Source organism: Diabrotica virgifera, chromosome 3, assembly GCF_917563875.1.
Source record: "Diabrotica virgifera virgifera chromosome 3, PGI_DIABVI_V3a".
Lineage (NCBI taxonomy): Eukaryota > Metazoa > Arthropoda > Insecta > Coleoptera > Chrysomelidae > Diabrotica > Diabrotica virgifera.
Window position 1 is genome coordinate 93,529,267 of NC_065445.1, and position 24,325 is coordinate 93,553,591.

A 24,325-nucleotide genomic window follows, 5' to 3' on the forward strand; every position below is an offset into this window, starting at 1 on the left:
TTTTTTTTTCAATTCTTTCACCCTGTATGTATTAATTTTTCAAAAAGTTAATACCGCTATTGAAAAGAGCGTAAAAATAGTTTTTAGGAAATATTTTTTTAACTTTTTAGTTATGTTAATTACAATTTAATAAATGCAAAACGTATCTTCACATGTACCTATATGCGGCAGATTCGTGCAAATATTATAAGAATTATTGCGCATTTAATGGTAGAAGCATATAATTTGGACCACATATACTACACATATAAAGGTTCAAATTTAGATACGAGGCCATCTCAGTTTTTGTTCCTTTTACAAAAATGGCGGGCATTCAAAATGGCGACTATACATATGTGACTTATAGCACGATAACTTTTAAACGAAACGTCAGATTTCAACCAAATTTGGAATATAGGTTATTTTTTTGATGAACAATATCGAGATCTTGAACCGGAAGAATCAGTTTACCAGAATTTGTGTTTTTACTGTTTTTTATGTAAAAATATGTTGTTTCTTTTTCAATTCTTTCACCCTGTATATATAAACTTTTCAAAAAGGTAATAATGCCATTGAAAAGGGCGTAAATATATTTTTTAGGAAATATTTTGAGCTTTTCAGTTGTGTTAATTACCATTTAATAAATGCATAACGTATGTTCACATGTACCTATGGGCGGCAGATTCATTTTGAATGCCCGCCATTTTTGTAAGACTAAATCTGAGATGGCCTCATATCTAAATTTGAATCTTTGTATGTGTAGTATGTGTGGTCCAAATTATATGCTTCTACCATTAAATGCACAATAATTCTTATATTATTATTTGCACGAATCTGCCGCACATAGGTACCTACATGTGAAGATACGTTATGCATGTATTAAATGGTAATTAATATAACTAAAGAGTTCAAAATATTTCCTAAAAAATATTTTTACGCTCTTTTCAACGCCGGTATCACCTTTTTGAAAAATTAATACATACAGGGTGAAAGAATTGAAAAAGAAACAACATATTTTTACATAAAAAAACAGTAAAAACACAAATTCTGGTAAACCGATTCTTCCGGTTCAAGACCTCGATATTACTCATCAAAAAAAGAACCTATATACCAAATTTGGTTGAAATCTGACATCTCGTTCAAAAGTTATCGTGCTATAAGTCACATATGTATAGTCGCCATTTTGAATGCCCGCCATTTTTGTAAAAGCAACAAAACTGAGATGGCCTCGTATCTAAATTTGAACCTCTACATGTGTAGTATATGTGGTCCAAATTATATGCTTCTACCATTAAATGCACAATAATTCTTATAATATTTGCACGAATCTGCCGCATATAGGTACATGTGAAGATACGTTTGGCACTTACTAAATGGTAATTAACATAACTCAAAAATTAAAAATATTTCCTAAAAAATATTTTTACGCTCTTTTTAATGGCCGTATTAACTCTTTGAAAAATTAAAACATACAGGGTGAAATAATTGAAAAATAAACAACATATTTTTACATAAAAACCAGGAAAAACACAACTTCTGGTAAACCGATTCTTCCAGTTCAAGACCTCGATCTTATACATCAAAAAAAGAACCTATATTCCAAATTTGGTTGAAATCTGAAGTCTTGTTCAAAAGTTATCATGCTATTAGTCACATATGTATAGTAGCCATTTTGAATCCCCGCCATTCTTGTAAAAGGCATAATATGAGATGGCCTCATATCTATATTTGAACCTTTATATGTGTAGTATATGTGATACAAATTATATGCTTCTATCGTTAAATGCACAATTCTTATAATATTTGCACGAATCTGCCGCACTATAGTAGTGTAAAGCTCAATAGATCCGCTATAGTAATAGATAGCAAAGTTGCTATTGTAGCCAACTTTAATCACATTACAAAATTCGTTTTTTTTTTATTTTTTTATAATTGGCTTTGGCATGAACCAATTAGCCAGACTTATTTTTTATTTATGAAATATAAAGGGAGCATTTTTTTTTGATCCAATATAAATAAATTGATTTTTCAAATTCTCACACCCTAGGATAAATGTTATTGTGTTAGTAAAATGTGTGTTTCTGTTTAGTGCATTTTTTATATGTATATTTTTTTTTTATTTTTTTTTAATTATATTTTTGTTTTTTTTAATGCTTTATTTATGTAGTATTTTGTTTAGTTTTATTTCCTTTTTTTTTTCATTGTTTTTTTTGTTTTTTTTTTTATTTGTTTATCATTATTTTACTTTTTTTTTAACTTTTTTTTTTATAATTTTTTTTTTTATGTTAATTTTTTCGTGAACACACTTACAATAATATTTTGTATCGCAGAATTGCTTACAATGGTGTTAGTTTTTTACAATTTCATTTTGCAACGAATTAAATGATTATACAAACATTGATATAAGTTAATATTATTACTAAAAATTATACAATTTAGACTGGTTGGCAAACAGAATTTGAGATTTACCATTTCTTCGAAAAATGATTCTATGCTCTTCTTATTTCTTGAACATTCTAGGATTACATGGTTCATATCACCAACTTCTCCACATGGACAATATGGGTTTTCATCCAGTCCTATTTTATATTTGTACAAAGGAGTCATAGCATGATTAGATCTTATTCTGTTTATTGTAACAATGAAGTTTCGTTTGGTTAATTCATGAAACCAGCTTTTCAATGGTATGTTATTTTGGTGGCCGACATAGTTAAGCCCTGTGACTGATGAATTATATTCTTGCTGCCACAATTGTTTTAAATGTGAAGTAAACTTGGAGGTAAGATCTGTATATGGAACAATATTGGTGGTTAGATGGTAGCCTGTGTCAGTGGCTGATTTGGCTAGTGTATCCACTGCATCATTACCTTTTATTCCTGAGTGCCCTTTAATCCACACTACAGTTATTGTTTTCCTTTGTTTTGTTGCTTCAAAGTTCAGTTTTAATATTTCTGCCTCTATGTTAGTAAGGTTTTTCGATGATTTCAAGTTTGTTATTCGGTCAACTGCACTTTTACTGTCAGTGAATATAACATGATTCTGTGTGTTTCTCGACTGGACGTATCTAAATGCATTTGCTATGGCAATTGTTTCGGCGGTATATATGGAACACTCATCTGGTAGCTTGAACTTGTAATATTGGGAAGAGTTTGCGTCATAAAAGGCACAGCCTACTTTTCCATTCATCTTGGATCCGTCAGTATATATGTATTGGTGTTCAGGCCATCTTCCATTAATGGTTTCTAGAAAGTTTTCTTTTGGGTCCAGGTAGTATGTTTTTATATGTTTTGAAAAGAAAACATGGGGAGGTTCGGTGTAGATAGGTATAGTTTTGTTGATAGACAGGGAGTTAGAGATTTGTGCCAGTGTGGTATAGCTGTTTACTAGGAGTGGAGTAGCTTTTGAGTGCCAATATGGATGGGTGAGTACTAGGACAGTGAGGTCGTGAATGTTACGAAGATAGCTGGCTTCTTTGGATATGGCTTTAGCCATAAATTTATGACTAATTAGCTGCCTTCTGAAAGATAGTGGAGGTTCTACAGATTCGACTTCTATAATATTTATTGGGGTAGATTTAAGATAACCAAGACATATTCTCAAACTTGTGTTTTTCTGGGTCTCTATTTTGTTTCGGTGAGTATGTGCTGCTGTTCCATATAGGTGACTGCCATAGTCTAATATACTTCTAACCATTGTTTTATAGAACAGTAAAGCGGTATTTGGATCTGCTCCCCATTTGGTATGGCAGAATGCTCTCAAAATATTCATAGCGTTCTCGGTTTTTTTTATTGCATGGTGGATGGTATCTTTCCACAGTAATTTTCTGTCTAAATAGAGTCCAAGGTATTTAACACAATTTTTGACTGGAAGAAGATATGGTCCCAGTTGTAACTGTACTTGAGTTATGTCCCTTTTTTTAGTAAAAATACACACTTCAGATTTTTTTTCAGAAAGAATTAAGTTGTTTGAATCTAACCAGTGCTTAACTGACCATAGGTTTGTGTTTAAAATGTTCTGACAATTTGAAATAGTAGTACCGTTGGTGTAGATAACTATATCATCAGCAAACTGTATCATATTCACGTTATTCAAATTTACTTCGAAGTCCATTGTATATAGTATAAAAAGTAGCGGGCTGAGTATGCTGCCTTGAGGGAGTCCTAAATTCGATGTTCGGGATCCTTGAAGATTTTGGTTTAATTTTAGTGAAAGTCGTCTATCGGAGTATAGTGAAATTAAAAATGAACATATTTCATGAGGTATTCCTATTGATGCCAGCTTATGGTACAAAATGTTTAAATTTACGTTATCAAAAGCCGAGGAAAGGTCAATAAAAACTGCAGCTGTATGTTTTTTTATTGTATATCCTGTCAGTATATCTGTAACGAGAACAGTAATAGCTTCGAGAGTGGACCTACATTTCCGGAAACCATATTGTGAGTTTGGTAAGATGTGTTCAAATTCTAGCCATTGTTCTAATCGATTCTTTATTATTCTTTCCAGAGTTTTAAGAATACAAGATGCCAGGGATATAGGTCTGTACGAACTTGAGAGGTCTAGCGGTTTGTCTTTCTTTTTAATAGGTAATATTATATAGTTCTTCCAGCTATCCGGAATAGGACTTGCACCAGTCCAGATACTATTATAGATTTCTAACAGAGACTTTTTATGTTTAAATGGGAGGTGAAACAGCATGGAGTAAGTTATATTGTCCTCGCCTGGTGAAGTATTATTAGATAGTTTCAACGATCTTTCTAATTCCCACATCTCAAAACGTTCAAGTAAGTACAAGTTGTTTCTGGGAACAGTTTTTAAAGATAACTGATTGTATTCTATGCATTCTTTTGCCCAATCTGGTGAGATTGTGGCATGGAATTCTTCTATCCAATTCGCTTCCAGATCAATAGGTAACTTATTCTGCTGCTTACGATTCTTAAAACTATTTACCTTTTTCCATACTTCAGTGATGGGAGTTGTCTGATTTAGGCTCTCAACATATTTCCTCCACTGAATTCTTTTTGTTTCTTTGAATGTTTTTTTTGCGATGGCATCAACTCGTTTGAATTCAAGTAAATTTTGTATGTTTGGGTTTTCTTTCCATAATCTGAAAGCTTCTTTTCTCCTATGAGCAATGTTGTTGCAGGTCTCATTCCACCATTGTTTTGGTTTGTGCTTCCAGTACTTATTTCTTATTATTGTTCTTTTCGGGATACAAATGTTTGCAGCTGAGTTTATCGTGTCTATGAAATTGTTGTAGTTACATGCGGTGCTCATTTCCTCTAGTGTTGTCGTGTACAGATTCCAGTTGGCTCTTTTAAGAACCCATATGTTGTGAACTGGACCATAGGTTTGTAAGCCTGAGTCAGAGTTATTAAACTTCATATATATAGGAAGGTGATTGGATCCATGAGGATCCTGTATGACTGACCAAGATATTAAATGTACTATGTCTTGCGTACAAATAGACAGATCAATGGCACTTTTTCTACCTGACGTAACAAGTGTGGGTGCACCATCATTGAGATACACAAGATTGCAGTGATTAATAGCATTGAGCAAAGAAACACCATAGACATCATTAAACTCACAACCCCAAGAAAGATGATGAGCGTTGAAATCTCCAGCAATTATAAAAGGTCGTGGTAAGTTTTCGAAAAATTGTATCCATTCTCTTACTTCTATCCGAGTCTTTGGTTTAATGTATATTGACAATATGTACACTGCTTTGTTATTAGGTAGAAGTTTCACTTCGATGCATGTACACATCATTCTTGCTGGTTTCTGTACTACGACTTCTGAAAATAATCTATTGGATTTTACTAGTATGGCTACCCCACCGTAGCCATCCATACGATCTGACCGAACAATATTATAACCTTGGAAGTTATAAAACCTTTCCTGTTTGAACCAGGTCTCTGACAAAGCTGCTATGGTAGTTTCTGTTGTATTTAAGAGATATTCTAAGTTTTCTTTATTGCCAACTGCAGATCTGCAGTTCCACTGTAAAATGTTGAGTTTGTTTATAGCTGAGAAGACGACGAAGTAGTTGGTATATTGTGCACGTTTAATAATTGTTTACTAATTAATATTTGCTGTAAGTCTTGTTTAGTAACATTGGGATTATTAGTTTCCCTAAAATTTTTAAAAAGTTCGGTAACAATAGTAAAAATTATATCTAAAATATCAGAGTTTGACTCTGTTTGTAGCGTGTGAGAATTTGAATTTAAATTATTTTTATATGAAGGACTATTTATAATTGGAATATTAGTTCCTGATTGTCTAAAGTTAAATGTGTATTCTGGATCTGACTGTGTCAAGACAGGACTATTTGGTCTCTGCCTTTTGCTGCCTTTAGAAGATTTGACGACTGTATATTTATTATGATTACTATTGGCCGAAAATGTGAATGGACGAGTAACAGAAGAGCTATTTAAACTTTGGTTAACAAGAGGGTAATTAGAAGAAGGCAAATTTTGTTGATGAGAATCTTTAATTATGTTATTTGATGTTACGTCTGCATAAGATTTGCGGGGAATTTGTTTGTTGGCATCATGGTAATTAATATTACTATTAGTCATGCATTCTTTAATTAATTTCTGTCTTTTGAATTCTGGACATGACTTAAGATTTGTTGTGAAGTGGTCTCCCATACAACTAAAACATTTTGGGGTTAATGTTGTTTCCTGACACTCTTTTGTATTATGGTCTTTCTGGCAATTGTTACAACGGGGGTTACTCCTACAATGCTTCCCCTGGTGGCCAAATCGCAAACAGTTGAAACAAAGCAGGACTTTTTGTTGATATGGTTCAATTTCTTTCAACACCTTATTTATAGTAACGTATTTTGGAAGTACTTGTGTTTTAAAGCTTACTACACACGATTTAGTAGGAACATAATTTATTTTATCATCGGTAACCGTTTTTCTATTTATTCTAGAAACGTTTACTACCTCAAAATTAGAATTTATTTCGAATTTTTTAATTTTGTTTTTAAGATATTCATCGGAGAATTCTGTTGAGACATCCCGTATAACACCTTGTCTAATAATAATAAATTTAGGTATATAAACATCCAAATTGTTTTTAACAAAAACCGGATCGTCTTTCTTGTCGATAAGGTAATTAGCGTTTTTAGAATCCGTAAATTTAATTCTTAATTTATTTCTGCCAATTGTATCGATACTAATTATTTTATTATCTAATTCTGGGAATTTTGTAAGAATAATGTCACCAATTTTTAATGCATTAAGTTTACCTTTAAGATCGCTATCTTTATTTTCAACATATATATGGAACGGTCCACGGTCATTTATGGTATACTTAAAAATTTCTTTTTGTTTGTCATCGTTAGATTTAATAGGATCGGAAGTACTTACAGTTTGGTTGAGTTCAGCCTTACTAAAACCTTTAAAATTGCTAGGGGATTCCATTTCAACATCTGGACTACTAAGGGTGGTATTGGGAGGTCCATCAGGTTCAGGGGGCGGTTTACCGCCCGTGTCCGCACTCATTTAATTAAAAAATAGAAACAAAAACGCGAGTTATTAGTCTATATATTATTTGAATAATTATCGATACTTATTATTCGTATTAGTAAAGCGCTTAGATTACTCGTCAGCACCGGCTATTGATACGTCCGACTCACACGAGAACTAAAACTAGACTGTACAAAATTCGTTAGAATGCTACAGGGTGTTCGATAACACAGTGGCAGACCAAACTTATGTTTTTTTTTAATAGAATACCCTATATTTTATTTTATATTCGAAATCCTGCTACCTTCTCCATCACAAAAATATAAAGGTTTATTATGTTATACAGGGTATTTACAAAGTTATAACCAATTTTATATGAAAATCGTAATAACTTCAACTCCCTGTATTAATAAAAATAAGCAGAATAGCAATGGTTTTTAATGCATTATTTTTTAATTTATTGTCAAAATTTTCAAAAATTATTGACATTGCTAATTTTCTTTATATCAAATACATGGTGAGTCAAAACGCAAGTACATTGTTTTCTCAGTAATTTTAAATGGAACACCCTGTATTTTATATCACTATTGAAAGGTACCATTATCGTACTTTAATTTTTATATAAAATTCCCTATATCCAAATTTATCAGTTTTCGAGATATTTTCATTTTTCAGAGGAAATTCTTTTAGGTGTCTAAATTTTTCAAATTTTAAAGTAAGCCATGACTGAATTGACAATTGATGATTACTGATTATCAATCCGGTAATCAATGTAATAATGTAGCAAATAAAGAAAGAAAAATAATTTATTAGTAATACATTTTACTAAAACAAACACAACCACAACATGCAACATTTTTGAAACAATTAAAGTCCACTTTTGTATGTAAATGTAACAAATAAAGAAAGAAAAATAATTTATTAGTAATAAATAGTAATAAATTTAAAAAACACACACACAAACACAAAATACAATAGTTTGTGAAGACAATTAAAACACTAGTTTTGAATGTAAATGTAACAATGTAACAAATAAAGAACAAAAAATAATTTATCAGTAATACATTTTGCAAAAAAAAAAAAACATGTTTGAAAAAATTTAAAGCTACTTTTAATAAAATTTCTTTAATATTTAATTACATAAGGTGTTCAAAATTACCTCCTAACACATTTTTTATGCACGCCTAAAAACGAAGCATTTGTAAATTAATACATCGAAATACACTTTGTATTCTATTTTTCATCTCATCCCTTGTTGTTGGTGGTATTTTATAATCTTCATTACTAAGGTAACCCCAAAAAAATCAGTCCAGTTTATTAAATTCTGGTGATCTGGTTGGCCACGCTACTGGTCCATTAAAAAATGAAAATATCTCGAAAACTAATAAATTTAGACATAGGGAATGTTACCTAAAAATTAAAGTGCGCTAATGGTACTTTCCAATAGTGATATAAAATACAGGGTGTTCCATTTAAAATTACCGAGAAAATAATGTACTTGCGTTTTGACTCACCCTGTATTTGATATAAAGAAAATTAGCAATATCAATCATTTTTGAAAATTTTGACAATATACAGAAAAATATGGCATCAATAAACCATTGCTGTTGTGTTTATTTTTATTTATACAGGGAGTTGAACTTGTTACGATTTTCATACAAAATTGGTTATAACTTTGTAAATACCATGTATAACATTACAAACCTTTATATTTTTGTGATGGAGAAGTTAACAGAATTTCGAATATAAAATAAAATATAGGGTGTTCCATTTAAAAAAACATAAGTTAGGTCTGCCACTGTGTTATCGAACACCCTGTAACATTCTAACTAATTTTGTAATGTGAAGCTCAAAGTTGGCTACAATTTTTGTTATTAATTTTTATTGCTATCTATTACATCGAATTATTATCTAACACATCGAAATACACTTTGTATTCTATTTTTCATCTCATCCCTTGTTATTGGAGGTATTTTATAAACTTCATTATTAACGTAACCCCAAAAAAATCAGTCCAGTTTATTAAATTCTGGTGATTTGGGTGGCCACGCTACTGGTCCATTGAAAAATGAAAATATCTCGAAAACTAATAAATTTAGCCATAGGGAATGTTATCTAAAAATTAAAGTACGGTAATGGTACTTTTCAATAGTGATATAAAATATAGGGTGTTCCATTTAAAATTACTGAGAAAATAATGTACTTGCGTTTTTACTCACCCTGTATTTGATATAAAGAAAATTGGCAATATCGACCATTCTTGAAAATTTTGACAATACGTTAAAAAATATGGCATTAGTAAACCATTGTTGTTTTGCTTATTTTTATTTATACAGGTAGTCGAACTTGTTACGATTTTCATATAAAATTGGTTATAACTTTGTAAATACCCTGTATAACATAACAAACCTTTATATTTTTATGATGGAGAAGTTAACAGTATTTTGAATATAAAATAAAATATAGGGTGTTCCATTTAAGAAAACATAAGTTTGGTCTGCCACTGTGTTATCGAACACCCTGTAACATTCTAACTAATTTTGTAATGTGAAGCTCAAAGTTGGCTACAATTTTTGTTATTAATTTTTATTGCTATATATTACTATAGCGGATCTATTGAGCTTTACCCCACTAATCAATCACCCTGTATATATGTTTATAGTAAAACTTATAAGTAGAGCTTGGTTTATTTTTATAAATATTTATTTACTAATAATAAAATTGATTTCTATTACTTCCATTTAGCACGTCTATGAGTATATTGTCACAAAATTGAACCTTCATCTTAGATACTGTCAAATACCGCCGACGCACTGTTGCCAAAGTTTCGCAGAACTTTCGAAAAAGGGTGTGATACTATCTCCCGAGCTAATATTGATGCCGCACTAATGTGGCCTTTTAAAATAAAATTATAGAAGTTTTCAGGGACTTTCGGCGCTCGGTAATAATGTAATTTTTCATACTGCGTTTAAACTTTTCAAAAATACTTATTAGTTTTCTCAGAATTCGAAAAAATGAATGCATTTAAAAAGCATCATCATCATCTTGGTGTTACAGCCCTTAGAGGGCCTCGACCTTCTCAAGCTTTCTACGCCATTCTGTTCTGTCCCTTGCTTGCATTTTCCAGTTGCCGACTCCGATCTTCTCGGCATCTTGCGTTACCCCGTCCATCCACCTCAGCTTTGGTCTACCCATTTAACCTTTAACTACACGCGCTGGCGTACTTTGTACGCCAGATATAAGAATTCTACTGGAAATATATTTAAAAATTTAATTTTTGACCTTGCTTATCTCTCTAACCTATCACTGGAATGTGCTTTACAATTTGGTTTTAGTTTCGTTATAATCGGCGTTCTGGAAAGATCGTAATTTACATTTTATTATTTGTTGTTTCCTGTGGTGGACAATATACCCCAGGATTATATTACTATAAGTCGTAATATAAGTACATATTTTAATTGTTTTTTAGTCATTATGGCAAAAAATATATTTTTCTTTGTAAACAATACTTTTTCTCCTGTAAAAAATCACATTAAAAAAATTTTTATTAGTAATTTTATTTATCATGGAATCCAGTTATTCCATGATTCCAGTTATAAATCCCAATTGGCTTACTGAAAAGGAACTCCAAGTATTCACTGATGCCGAATAAGGTTTATAACAAACAACTAAGTGTATTTTTTCAAAAAAAAATTAAACAAACCCGCTGTTTTTAAGTGTATTTTCTTGTGGCGTACAAAGTACGCCACGCGTGTAGTTATGTTATAACTTGATGCGCGGGTAGTTAAAGGTTAAAAAGCATAAGAGCCGAAATTTTGCATCTACGACCTTAATACAATTTACTATTTTTCTCTCTTATGACGCTACAGCCCAAGTCGGGCCCTGGTCTCTCCCAGCATCCGCCTTCAAGTATCTCTGTCCCTGCCTGCTCTCCTCCAGTTGTCCACCTTCAATGTCTCTTTAGCGTCGGTTCTCACTTTGTCTATCCACTTCTTTCTTGGCCTTCCTACTGGACAACTTGCCACCATAGTTCCGCTAAGCGTTCTAGTAGGTGTTCTGTCGTTATCCATTCTTATAAGGTGACCTGCCCAGCGCAGTCTTTGTATTTTTGTTTAATTTTCTATAGAAGGTTCTTTGTAATATTGCTATAACTAGTGGTTGAACCTTATTCTCCATTATCACAAATGAGTCCCCATGTCCTCCTTAATATATTTCTTTCAAAAGTATTAATAAGATTAAGTCTTAAGAAGTCTTTTCAGTCATGATCCATGTTTCTAAGCCATATGTTGCTATTGGTTGTATGATGGTCTTATATATTTTAAATTTTACTTCCCTTTGGATCCAAACACCTGCGATAGAGAGAAGTATGCTTTGTTAGCAAGCATCATCTGTTTCTGTATTTCCTCCTCCTCGCTGCCATCCTCAGTTATCTGTACACCCAGGTATGTGAGCTGTTTTACTCCTTCTATGTTAGCGTTGTCTACTGTTAAATTCTGCAAGTTTTGTTGGTTCCTTGTTTATATTAGAGCTTTAGTTTTATTTATGTTGATGGCTAGCCCTATTTCTTTCGCATTTTCTTCAAGCTCAACATAAAGTTCTGTGATGTCTCTTACGGTTCTTCCCATCAAGTTTACATCATCTGCATACATTACAATCTGGTTATATGTACATACTTATTAAACAATAAATCTTTTGGGTTTACTGACATTTTTTTATGAAATATTCCATACATATATTAAAGAGAGTCTCTGCCAGCCCATCTCCCTGTTTTAGTCCTTTAGTTATTTGGAAGGGACCTGTGATTTACTATTTTTACTGGGAATTAATCATAAGTTTAGTTTAAAATATGTTTATTTTGACCTTTCAATTTGTATTTTGAGAACAATTTCTGGAGTGTAAATAGAAAAGTCAAAATAAACATATTTTAAGCTAAAATTATGGATAACTTCAATAAAAACAGTAAACAAGTGATGTATTATCAAACTAACAAATATTTCTAAGCAAATATTCAAGGTGTTAAGCCCATGCGACATCTTTATAAGTAATATAATTAAAATCAATATCCAAAAATATTTCATAGAGGTTGTTTTCATTTGTCCACTATAGGGCTTTTCATCGATTGTCATTTGTTTCGAGCTTCTGTCATATGTTGAATAATTTGTGTATGGTATTAATATACACGGATTATACGAGATATGACAGAAGCTCGAAACAAATGACTGTGAATGAAAAGCCCTATTCAAATTTGTTCTGACAACGTTTATCCATAGGGCTTTTCATTCACAGTCATTTGTTTCGAGCTTCTGTCAAATGTCGTATAATCCGTGTATATTAACATTATACACAGATTATACAACATATGACAGAAGCTCGAAACAAATGACAATCGATGAAAAGCCCTATTGACAACTGATGCCAATTACTATACAGTGATGAGCGGACTAATAACCAGCAAAAGATGGAAAACATATTTTAAGTTGTGAGATAGAAAGGGATCAACCTAGTAGAGGTGTTAAATTTAGCAATAGTAACTAAAAAATTGACATTATATTGATTGTTTCCCACCTTTAGACGTATCGGATGAGTTTGAGAAATGCCACTGTCACAGTGACAGTTTTAGTTGATATACTCCTCTGATATGTCTAAAGGTGGGAAACAATCAATATAATGTCAATGTATATGTTACTATCACTAATTTTAACACCTCTACTAGTTTTATTTCTTTTTATCTCACAATTTAATATGTTTTCCATCTTTTGCGCTATTGTGCTGGTTATTAGAGCGCTCATCACTGTATTACGTCCTGATATTTGTTATATATTTTATAATTATACTATCCTCGACACCTAATGGTAAAAGAGGCAATCGCTATTTCCTCTTCCGTATAGCATTTTCACAGATGCCACCAAATATTCCCCTCTCAAACGTTCATTAAAAGTCAAATAATAGCTGTGCATCTGCTTTATTAGCGGTATGTGCTTTGGATCAGTATGTTAGTGCTGGTTAAATGAAGGTTTTGTTAGGTGAAATTTTAAATTATTAGGTTTGTACTTACATCTTTCTGTCTTAAACTCATTGCTTTGGCAAGAAGATTTCTGATATCTTCACAAAGCTCAAAATAAACATTTGCTTCCAAAGATGCTTGACTATTTAATGATTCTTTTTCTTCAAAATTTGCCACTTTCTGAAAATAAATATATATTTATAATTAATAAAAAATAAACCTATACAACGGATTATCCAATTTGAAATTAAAAGAGAAGAACCAGCTCAGCCGGGATTTGTTTCCGGTTCTTATTACTTTACCATCAATTTTAAGAGGTCATTAGGATAATGAAAGAACTATATTTAAGGCAGGGCACAAAATATCCATGATATTTATATAAATATCAAAATATCGGATATATATGATATATAGGGTGTAACAAAAATACAGGTCATAAATTAAACCACATATTCTGGGACCAAAATTAGTTCGAATGAACCTAACTTACCTTGGTACAAATATGCACACAAAAGAAGTTACAGCCCTTTGAAGTTACAAAATGAAAATCGATTTTTTTGAATATATCGAAAACTATTAGAGGTTTTTTGTTGAAAATGGACATGTAGCATTCTTATGGAAAGAACATCTTAAAGAAAAATTATAGTGAAATTTGTGCACCCCATAAAAATTTTATGGGGGTTTGGTTCCCTTAAACCCCCCAAACTTTTGTGTCCGTTCCAAATAAATTATTATTGTGGTGCCATCAGTTAAATTCAATATTTTTAAAACTTTCTTGCCTCTTAGTATTTTTTTGATAAGGCAGTTCTTATCGAGTTGCGGCTTCTTTTTTAATATGTTTACATAAAAATTTTATGAGGGTTTTGTTCCTTTAAACCCCCAAATGTTTGTGTACGTTCCAATTAAACTATTACTGCGGTACCATTAGTTAAACACAGTGTTTTTAAAAACTTTTTTGCCTCCTTGTATTTTTTTGATAAAGCATCTTTTATCGAGATGTGGCTTCTTTTTTAATATGGTTCAAAATATACTTAAAAATGTAAATCATAAAAATTTTTTAATATTATTACCAAGTCTCCATAACCGTACTTTACCATATACAAATATGTGGTGGATTTGACAAATATTCAAATATCTCGATAAAAACTGACTTTTGAAAAAAGTACTAAGAGACAAAAAAGTTTTTAAAAACTTGTGTTTAACTAATGGATCTACAATGATAATTAAATTGGAACGTACACAAAAGTTTGGGGGGGTTTAAAGGAACCAAACCCCCATAAAATTTTTATGGGGCGTCCAAATTTCATTATAATTTTTTCTTAAAATACTACTGCCATAAGAATACGACGTGTCCATTTTCAATAAAAAATATCTAATAGTTTTCGATATATTGGAAAAAATCGATTTTCATTTTGTAACTTCAAAGGGCTGTAACTTTTTTTCCGTGCACATTTGTACTAAGGTAAGTTAGGTTCAATCGAACTATTTTTGGTTCCAAAATATGCGATTAAATTTATGACCTGTATTTTTGTTACACCCTGTATATCCGATATATATCCAAAATGTGATATTTATATGATATTTATGATATTTTGGAAAACATTTCAATAGAGAAACTAAATTGACCAAAATAAGACTCTAAATGTAGAATGTAACAATATAAAAGATATATTAAATAAAAAATACAAAAATATAAACGTGCGTACGGTAGTATGTTACATAAACAGAAAACAAAATGATACGAGTATCCAAGTAACAACTAAATTAACTAAAAATATTGAAAACAATAACTTAAACATGTAGGTATTTCTATTTTTCCAAAATAACTTAAAATTCTGAACATTTAAAAAACAAAATCAAAATTTAGAAAATTAATAAGATGATAGTTCAACATCGGAAGTGTCTGAATCAAAACCAGTAAAGCACCCAAGACTTAATTCTGCCTCTTCATTTTCCCTTCTTTCAGTTTCTTGTTTAGGCCAAATCCAATCCAAATTGTCATGTTTTTGGTATGAAGAACTGTTTAAATATTTAAACATGAATACAAGTTTAGCAGCCTTTTCGGTTCCTAAATTATTTTGTAATTTGGAATGCACAAGTCCAAAGCTTGAAAAGCATCTTTCAATGCCTGCCGTTGAGGCTACTGCTGTAATTGGTTAATTCGTTCGAGAAATATGCGTTTTTCAGGCCAAGCAGATTCAGCGATTGGAACAGACTTCCACCATAATAATGGAGATGTTTTTTTGAAATTTGGACCATACATGAAAGACGGAAAAAGGTTTAGACTTCGAAGTTAGGGCCATTACAAACGGAAAAAATCTGTGTTGATTGAATTTAAATATTCATAAGCCTGTTCTTTTTGTTCGGCAGTAAGTCATTCTCCCAAAAAGCGATGGTCCAGTAAGTTTGCCAACAAATGAGCCTAGATCCTAGAGCCAGTAAGAACCTAGAGCCATATTCCTCCTTTTATAATAAAAGTTCTTAATTTGAATTGGTTGATCTTGATTGATTTGAATTCCTGTTAGAAGGCAGGCAAGTCAACGGAGTTGCGACGTTGCCGCTTTTTAACCTTCTTATGTAAAAATTAGTATGAAATAAAATACTGATATTATATCATGATATATATAATATATATATCCGTGGATATATATATCCTCGCGCCCTGATTTGAGGCAATCAGAGCAACAGTGGGCTAATTTTGAGATAAATGCAATCTTTGCATTAGTATTTCCATTATGTTTATGTGATGGTGCTACAAATTATGTAGCATCATCGTCATCTAGCCAAATATAGAGGTAGGTTGTGTAGGCCCCTTTTAATCTGAAGATTTAATGTTGCTGCTTTTATTGATATATTACTCTAAAAGTGCTTAATTTGTGGCTCAGGCCACTGTTGCTCTGAGGAACCTTCTGGGTATACATGTCACTTTTTTGTAATTTTTATAGCTCTAAAAATCCTTTCAACATTCACTACTCAGAAAGAAGGCTTGTCCATGTTTTCATTCCAGGAGATCCAGATTCCATGTAGATCTGCTTCCACATCATCCATGAAGCATTTTTTTGCTTTCTTGTTGTTGTTGCCTACATCACACAGGTTTTTCAAACATTGATTTTCAGACCAGGGCTTCATCTATCATCCTTAAAACATGCCCCACCAGCCACCAGCTTCAATTCATTGTAGTTCATATCCATATCCATTATCAGGTCCATTAATCTTAAAACTTTGTAAAATCCAAATAAAAAACATCTACAGTCGGAAAAATGAAAGAATACCCATGAACGATCACATCAATCACTTATTTTGTATTTGCTATCTTTTTCTATAACAAACGTTTGTTATTTATAGAAAAAGACAGCAAATACAAAATAAGTGATTGATGTTATCGTTCATTTTTCTGACTGTATATGTATACGCTCTGAGCTTCGCTGGTGCTGCTCCTAGCGGATTACTAATGCAACTTTCACTGGTAATTTTTAAATTGATTATTTAATTGTTATCGCTTAATATTTACAACGCAAAAAAGTAATTAAATTGTAATCGATTTTTTAAAGATTTTGCTAATCATTTTAACGTTCTATTAATGAAATATTAATTTCTTATTTCGGATACTTTCACAATTATTATCGTGTAGATGGCGCTTAGATTAATTTATAATTATATATTCATCATCATATATCATACATCTCCAAGTGGAGCAACGGGCACCTTGCGGTGTTTCAAGTAGCATGAGGAATGATGGTGAGGTTGCTAGTCCCACGCATCATCTGTTGAGTTCCGTCCAATTTTGTTTACTAGTTTTCTCCATTCTCTTCTGTTTTTTGCTATCTTTTTTGCATCGTTCCATGTTAAATTATTTTCTTTGAGTTCTTTCTCTATTGTTCTTTTCCACGTATAAGATGGTCTACCCATTCTTCTTTTGCCTTGAGCATTGTAATGTAGAGCTTGTCTAGCAATATTTGTTGCTGGTTTTCTTAAGGTGTGTCCTATCCACTTCCATTTCCGTTTTTTTATTGTATGTTCTATCCTTTCTTCATTTGTTATTCTCCACAATTCGTCATTAGTAATTTTGTTTGGCCAAAATATCCTCAGTATAATACGTAGGCACCTGTTAATGAAGGATTGTATTTTCTGAAAGAATTTTTTATGGTGTTTCCATGTTTCTGCTCCATATAACAGGACAGACTTTACATTAGTTTCAAATAATCGTAACTTTGTTCTTCTGCTGATGTTTGTCGAGGCCCATATCTTGCGCAAAGAGTTGAAAGCGTTTTGTGCGAAGCTTATTCTTTGTGTTATGTCCTTTTCTGTGCCTCCTGTTGTGTTTAGCAGACTGCCCAAATAACAGAAATCTTTTACTTCTTCTATTTGTTTCCCTTCCAAATATATATTGTTTCCGTTCGTTTCCCCATTTGATAGTATTTTCGTTTTTTTCGGATTTATTTTTAAGCCGGTTGTTTTTGCTATGTTGTTCAATCTGGTGATTTTGTTTTGCATGTGTTGTCTGTTTGATGTTATGAGACATATGTCGTCAGCGAACTCTAGATCCTCTAGTTTTGTAAATGGTGACCATTGTATACCTGTTTTTTTATCTTCAGTTTGTTTCATTATCCAATCTATGACTATTATAAACAATGTCGGTGACAAGACACAGCCCTGTCTTACTCCTTTCTTTATGCTTATTTGTTGGGATAGTTCCCCTTCATGTTCAACTCTGGCAAAACATTCGTCATAGAAAAGCCTTATTACTCTTATATATTTGTCTGGTATTCCATAGAGTTTTAATATCCTCCACATCATATTACGATCTATTGAATCAAACGCTTTTTCGAAGTCTACAAAGTTGATATAAACTTCCTGATTCATTTCTGCTGATTGTTCCAGGATGATTCTTAGGGTATTTATATGGTCAATACAGGAACTGTTCGGTCTGAATCCTATTTGGTTAGTTCTTAATTTTTCATTTATGGGATCTTTAATTCTCTCCAATATTATTCTGGCCATTATTTTGGTAGCTACAGTGAGAAGAGTGATTGGTCTCCAGTTTTCGCATAGTGTGAGATTTCCTTTCTTTGGTAGCTTTATTATAACTCCTTCACCCCAATCTTTTGGTATCTTTTCCTCGATCCAAATTTTTTTAAATAGTAAGTAGTACATATCCACTGAGAAGTTTAAGTGTGATTTTATCAGTTCTGCGGGAATTCCATCAACACCAGCCGCTTTGTCGTTTTTTAAAAGGTTTATAGCATACCTTATTTCGTCCTTCGTAAATTCGTCGTTTCTTAAGATTAATGTTTCGTTTCTCTCAGTTTCTTCCATCTCTATTTGTGATTCAATTCCTTCTTCATAGAGTTCTGCGAAGAATTGTGTCCATCTTTGGGCAATTTCTTTTTGACTTGTGAGTGTTTCTCCTTCTTTCCCCATTAGTTTCGTTCTTTGCTGGCTCTTGCCCCCTTTAATTTCTTTGGTTATTGCGTAAAGTGTCCTTGTGTCATGCATTATCGCTGCTTCCTCTGCTTTTTCTGCCATTTGTTCCATATACAGCCTTTTATCTGTTCTGGCTTGTTTTTTAACTTCTTTATTTTTTTCTGTGTATTTTTCCTGCATTTCTTTTTGTTTTATCGGGTTTGTTGTTTTGATCAATTCAGTTTTGATTGCTCTTCTTTCCTTGATTTTTGTTTTAGTGTCCAGCGTTATCCATGGTCGATCAGCTTTCTCCTTGCACCCTAATATCTCTTTCCCTGCTTCCATGTACGCGTTTTTATATATTTCCCATATACCTTCAATGTTAGATTTTCCTACTTGTTCCAAGTTCCCCACATGCCTCTCCAACGTTTGTTGGTATTTGTTTGTTATGCTAGAGTCTCTTAATTTATTTGTATTGAATTTTCTATGTTTTTTGTTTGATTTATAATTTGCCTTGAGGCTAATTTTTATTTTTGCTCTCACTAATTCGTGGTCTGATGCACAGTCGGCTCCTCTCATTGCTCTCACATCTTGTAAGGAATTTTTCCACTTCTTTTCAATGAGAATGTGGTCAATTTGGTTTTTAAATTTTCCTCCTGGTGACGTCCATGTTGTGTTATGGATATCTTTATGTTGGAATAATGTTCCCCCAATCATCATATCGTTTATCGAGCAAAGTTCTATTAATCTCGTGCCATTGTCATTCCTTTCTCCCATGCCATGAATCCCCATTACATGTTCCTTTCCATTATTATTAGATCCTACTTTGGCATTCCAATCCCCCAAAACGATTTTTATATCCCGTTTATATGTTATTTGTATTTTTGCTAGCAACATATACATCTGGTCGTAGAACTCTTCCTTTGTTTCATCTTCTTGTTGATTTGTTGGAGCATACACATTAATTATTATTAAGTTTCTAAATTTGCTTTGAAATCTTCCCCATATAATTCTCTCAGAGACATTCTCCCACTCCACCAATGCTTGGGCCGATGCTTTATTTAACATTAATGCCACCCCTTTTTCTTTGTCTGAGTTTATATCTTTGCCAGAATAGATGACAGTAGTTCCACACTGTAATTGGATTCGTCCTGACCCATTCCATCTAGTTTCACTGATCCCTAGTATGCTTATGTTGTATCTACCCATTTCTGTTGCTATCTGATGTGCTTTACTTATTTCCGCCATTGTTCGTACATTCCAACGACCTATAAATATGTTTTCCCTTGTATCCATTTCTCCTTCTATTGATTTCCAAGTTTTGTTTCTATTTCTTTTTTTCTTGCTATTTACCCTATTTCTCCCCACCTTGTCTGTTTGCAAAACCATACTCATATCCATTTCGCGCGATGTTGTCTCCGTTTGTTGTTCTGGTTTTAATCTTAGTTTTTTGCTGGATGGGTTACTTTCATCATTTTTTCTCTTTGGTCATTTTCGCTGTGTGGAGATCTATCACTCATTGTTCTGGCTCTAGTTTTATCTATGGGAGTTTCTGCAATATTTTCCTTTCTTTGTTCATCCGTTCGCCATGTTTTGACTTCTTCTATTCCGTATTCATCTCCGTTTATTATTAGCTTGTCATATTTAATCTTCGCATTATATCCTTTTGTTCTTGCTTCTTTCATGTGCTTTAAAAGTATTTTTCTTTGTTCCAAGATGGTTTTTGGGTAATCCTCATTCACGAACCATTTTGTTCCTTTTAATTTCCCGCTTGCCTTTAGGATTTCCATTTTTTTACTTCCACTTGTTAGCTCAACAAGGACCGGTCTTTCCGAGTTGTTAGTTTTACCGCCTAATCTTCTAATTTCTGTTGTCTCTTGGTCTGCTCTGCAATGTACTTCCATTTTGTTCATGACTTCCTGCACTTTGTTTGACAACATTTGGGTATCTTCATTTTCTGTTTCTTCAAGACCGTATATGATTATATATTACGAAGTGTTAAAAAAAACTTAAATTCTGTATTTAAAACATAAGTATATTTAAGGTAAAAATATACACCACAGCTTTGACCAACTAATATTATTTCCTATTAATGTTTTTAATTTCAATGTTTTAAATTAATCACTTTGACATTTATGTCAAATTTCCAGTAAAAGCTTACAGACTTGTCACTACTGGCGCTCGCGAATTTTTAATTATCCCCTCTACCTACAAGCTCATAGCGTATATTAGGTACATGAAATGTCCATAGTGTGTACATGTGACTAATTGCATCTAAAAATCAGATATGTATACAGTTTGTCTAATTTACTTACCCTTGCAAGTCATTATCTATGTCAGAGATCTAAGTTGACATTGTTGCCAAAGTACAAAAAAAATCCTGAATCCATTTTAAATCAAATAGATCACATAATTATTGCAAACTTGGATTATACAACAAAGCAAATTAATATTCAATGTAAATAAATAAAAAAATTAGAAATAGAAAACTAGAATTAAGTTATAATCTAACCTTAAAGTAAATAATAAAAACAATATATATAATAAAACAAATACTTAGAATAAAGAATAAAAACAAATCTGAAGTGTCAATATCGCAACTGTCAAATAAATGTTACCAATTTATGCCAAAATGTCACCTTTGTTCGATTATAGTTACAGTGTGTTCTGAACAAATGTGCTTTATAAAAAAGCTTTATAATACATTTATACAAATAAACGAATCACATTAGTATGGTATAGTTAGACCCAAACCCAGACATCCAAAGTGAAAGTTATCCTCCAACACCAAATTGTTCTATATGGTCCACATAATGTTCAGAAAAAAGTCACACCATTTTGAGCGTCGGGTTTGGGGGGGAGAGGGGGGAGAAATCTGCAAATTCGTAGTTTTTTAGGTTTTCCGTCAATATTTCTAAAACTAAGTGGTTTAGCATAAACAACCCTCTACACAAAATTGTTCTACATTAAATTTGAAATAAAAAAGGCCCTATGCATAACCCTTCTAAAATGAACGGTTCCAAAGTTACGGAGGTAGTATAGTATAATTGGTCCAAAAAAAGGCCTAACCCAGACATCCAAAGTAAAAGTTTTCCTTCAACACCAAATTGTTCTATATGGTCCACATATTGTTCAGTAAAAAGTTACCCCATTTTGAGCGTCGGGTTTGGGGGGGAGATGGGGGAAAAGTCGGTAAATTAGTAGTTTTTTTAAGTTTTTGTCAATATTTCTAAAACTATGCTTTAGCGTAAGGAATGTTCTATAGAAAAATGTTCAACATAAAATTTAAAACAAAAAAGGTTCTATCCATAATTGTTATAAAATCAACGGTTCCAGAGTTACGGAGGGTGAAAAGTGGAGGTTTTCGATACTTTTTATATTTACCGATTTCTCCCCCCTCTCCCCCCCAAACCCGACGCTCAAAATGGTGTGACTTTTTTCTGAACATTATGTGGACCATATAGAACAATTTGGTGTTGGAGGATAACTTTCACTTTGGATGTCTGTGTTTTTGGTATAGTTGTATCATAAATAATGCCCAAAAAATATAAAAAGTATCGAAAAACTCGACTTTTCACCCTCCGTAACTCTGGAACCGTTCATTTTATAACAATTATGTATAGACATTTTTTGTTTTAAATTTCATGTAGAACATTTTTGTATATAACATTGTTTACGCTAAAGCATAGTTTTAGAAATATTGACAAAAAACGTAAAAAAACTACTAATTTACCGGTTTGTCTCCCATCTCCCTCCCAAACCGGACGCTCAAAATGGTGTAACTGTTTACTGAACAATATGTGGACCATATAGAACATTTTGCTGTTGGAGGAAAACTTTTACTTGGGATGTTTGGGTAAGGCCTTTTTTTGGACCAGTTATACTATACTACCTCCGTAACTTTGGAACCATTCATTTTAGAAAGATTATGCATAGGGCCTTTTTTATTTCAAATTTAATGTAGAACAATTTTGTATAGAGGGTTGTTCATGCTAAACCGTATAGTTTTAGAAATATTGGCGAAAAACTTAAAAAACTATGAATTTACCGATTTCTCCCCCCTCTCCCCCCCAAACCCGACGCTCAAAATGGTGTGACTTTTTTCTGGACATTGTGTGGACCATATAGAACAATTTGGTGTTGAAGGATAACTTTCACTTTGGATATCTGGGTTATGCCATCTTTTGGATCAACTATACTATACTATATTATTATTGTGTATTTCTTTAAGTTAACATTAATAGAAATCTTCAAATATTATTTCTACGTGTATATAATAAAATATGTCTAGTGTCTGTAATTCCAGTGCACTTGGCAAAAGGATTCTAAAAAAGAACACACCTACCGCCTAAATATTTCGTGTTGGTGTCATGTGATGTCACTGGCTATGACGCGGATGACGTACAACAGTAAGTAAATTAGATGGAGTATATGTACCTAGTTCTCTTAGTTATATATCCATATAATACACTGCTAGGGCACAGTATAAAGAGGGGCAGTAGAACCACTCTCCGAAAAATTGGAAGTAAAATCTGTAGTTGCGCATGGCAACTGCACAATGTTGGCAGTCGCTTTTGCCCCACTCTTGCATAGAAACGTACAGCTTTTAACAGGGAAAACCCGCATCCACCACTGGTGAATTACCAATTGTGTACTGCCGATATTACTTCCTGAGATCAAAGCGCCGACAGAAGAGTGATTTTACTGTGGAACATCTATATACTGTGGCTAAGGTAAAACTGTAGACAACATAAAGGATGAAAAGACCTAGAATACACTAGGAAAAATAAGCTAACTATAGTGTTAAAAGAAATGTTATAGCCAAGATAGGAAAATGTTGGTGAATATGGTTTGAGAGAACACAATGATTTATGTACACTCAACGAATATAGATTCTAGCTCAAAGTTAGGTTACCATCAGAATACAGAAGGCACAGTATAGTATATTAAAAGAAGGAAAGCTGTAGGATGATAAAAGTAATAAATGCCAAATTTGTACCTTATATATATCATTATCGCCTTCATGTTCTGGGTTGGAAACTTTGCGTTTTTTCTTTATAGATGTTGTTGTTTCTTTTACCATTTTTACTTATAATCCACACTGTTAGTTATACTGTGATTCCGATTTCCAAAAATTATTAATTCGGGCAATGCTTAAATTATATTTATTTGATAAAGGAATAATTTTAAATGTGCTTTCACCATAGATAAATAATTTCAAAACAAAACAAATTCAGATTAAGAAATTGTGGTTAGGTTGTGTTGATGTCATACGTCATTTGATTGATGTTGATGTGTTAGATTTTGAACAGTGTTGCCAATGTCAATTAAAATTTGAATGCTACTATGCTTTGTTTTTAAACCAGGAGGAGTAAACTGAAAAGACAGATTCACACCCACGAAAATCACTAGAAAAATCACCAAGTACATCTTCTTTTTTGGTTGATCATGTGGGCCTTCGACG

At 32.4% G+C, this 24,325-nt stretch overlaps 1 protein-coding gene across 2 annotated transcripts in view; it reads right to left on the bottom strand.

Annotated features, from left to right (window-relative positions):
• Positions 1 to 24,125, bottom strand: part of LOC126881925 (THO complex subunit 5 homolog) — a 91,016-nt gene extending 66,891 nt beyond the window's left edge. Inside the window, exons 1-2 of one of the 2 annotated variants that reach the window (XM_050646661.1) lie at positions 23,861 to 24,125; positions 13,510 to 13,638 (exon numbers count right to left, since the gene is read on the bottom strand). In XM_050646661.1, coding sequence (XP_050502618.1) covers positions 13,510 to 13,638; positions 23,861 to 23,944 — 213 coding nt within the window. In that variant the 5' untranslated portion in view covers positions 23,945 to 24,125. The remainder of the gene's footprint in view (positions 1 to 13,509; positions 13,639 to 23,860) is intronic. The other variant, XM_050646662.1, reaches the window with a different exon arrangement.
• Between the last annotated feature and the right edge of the window lie 200 nt (positions 24,126 to 24,325).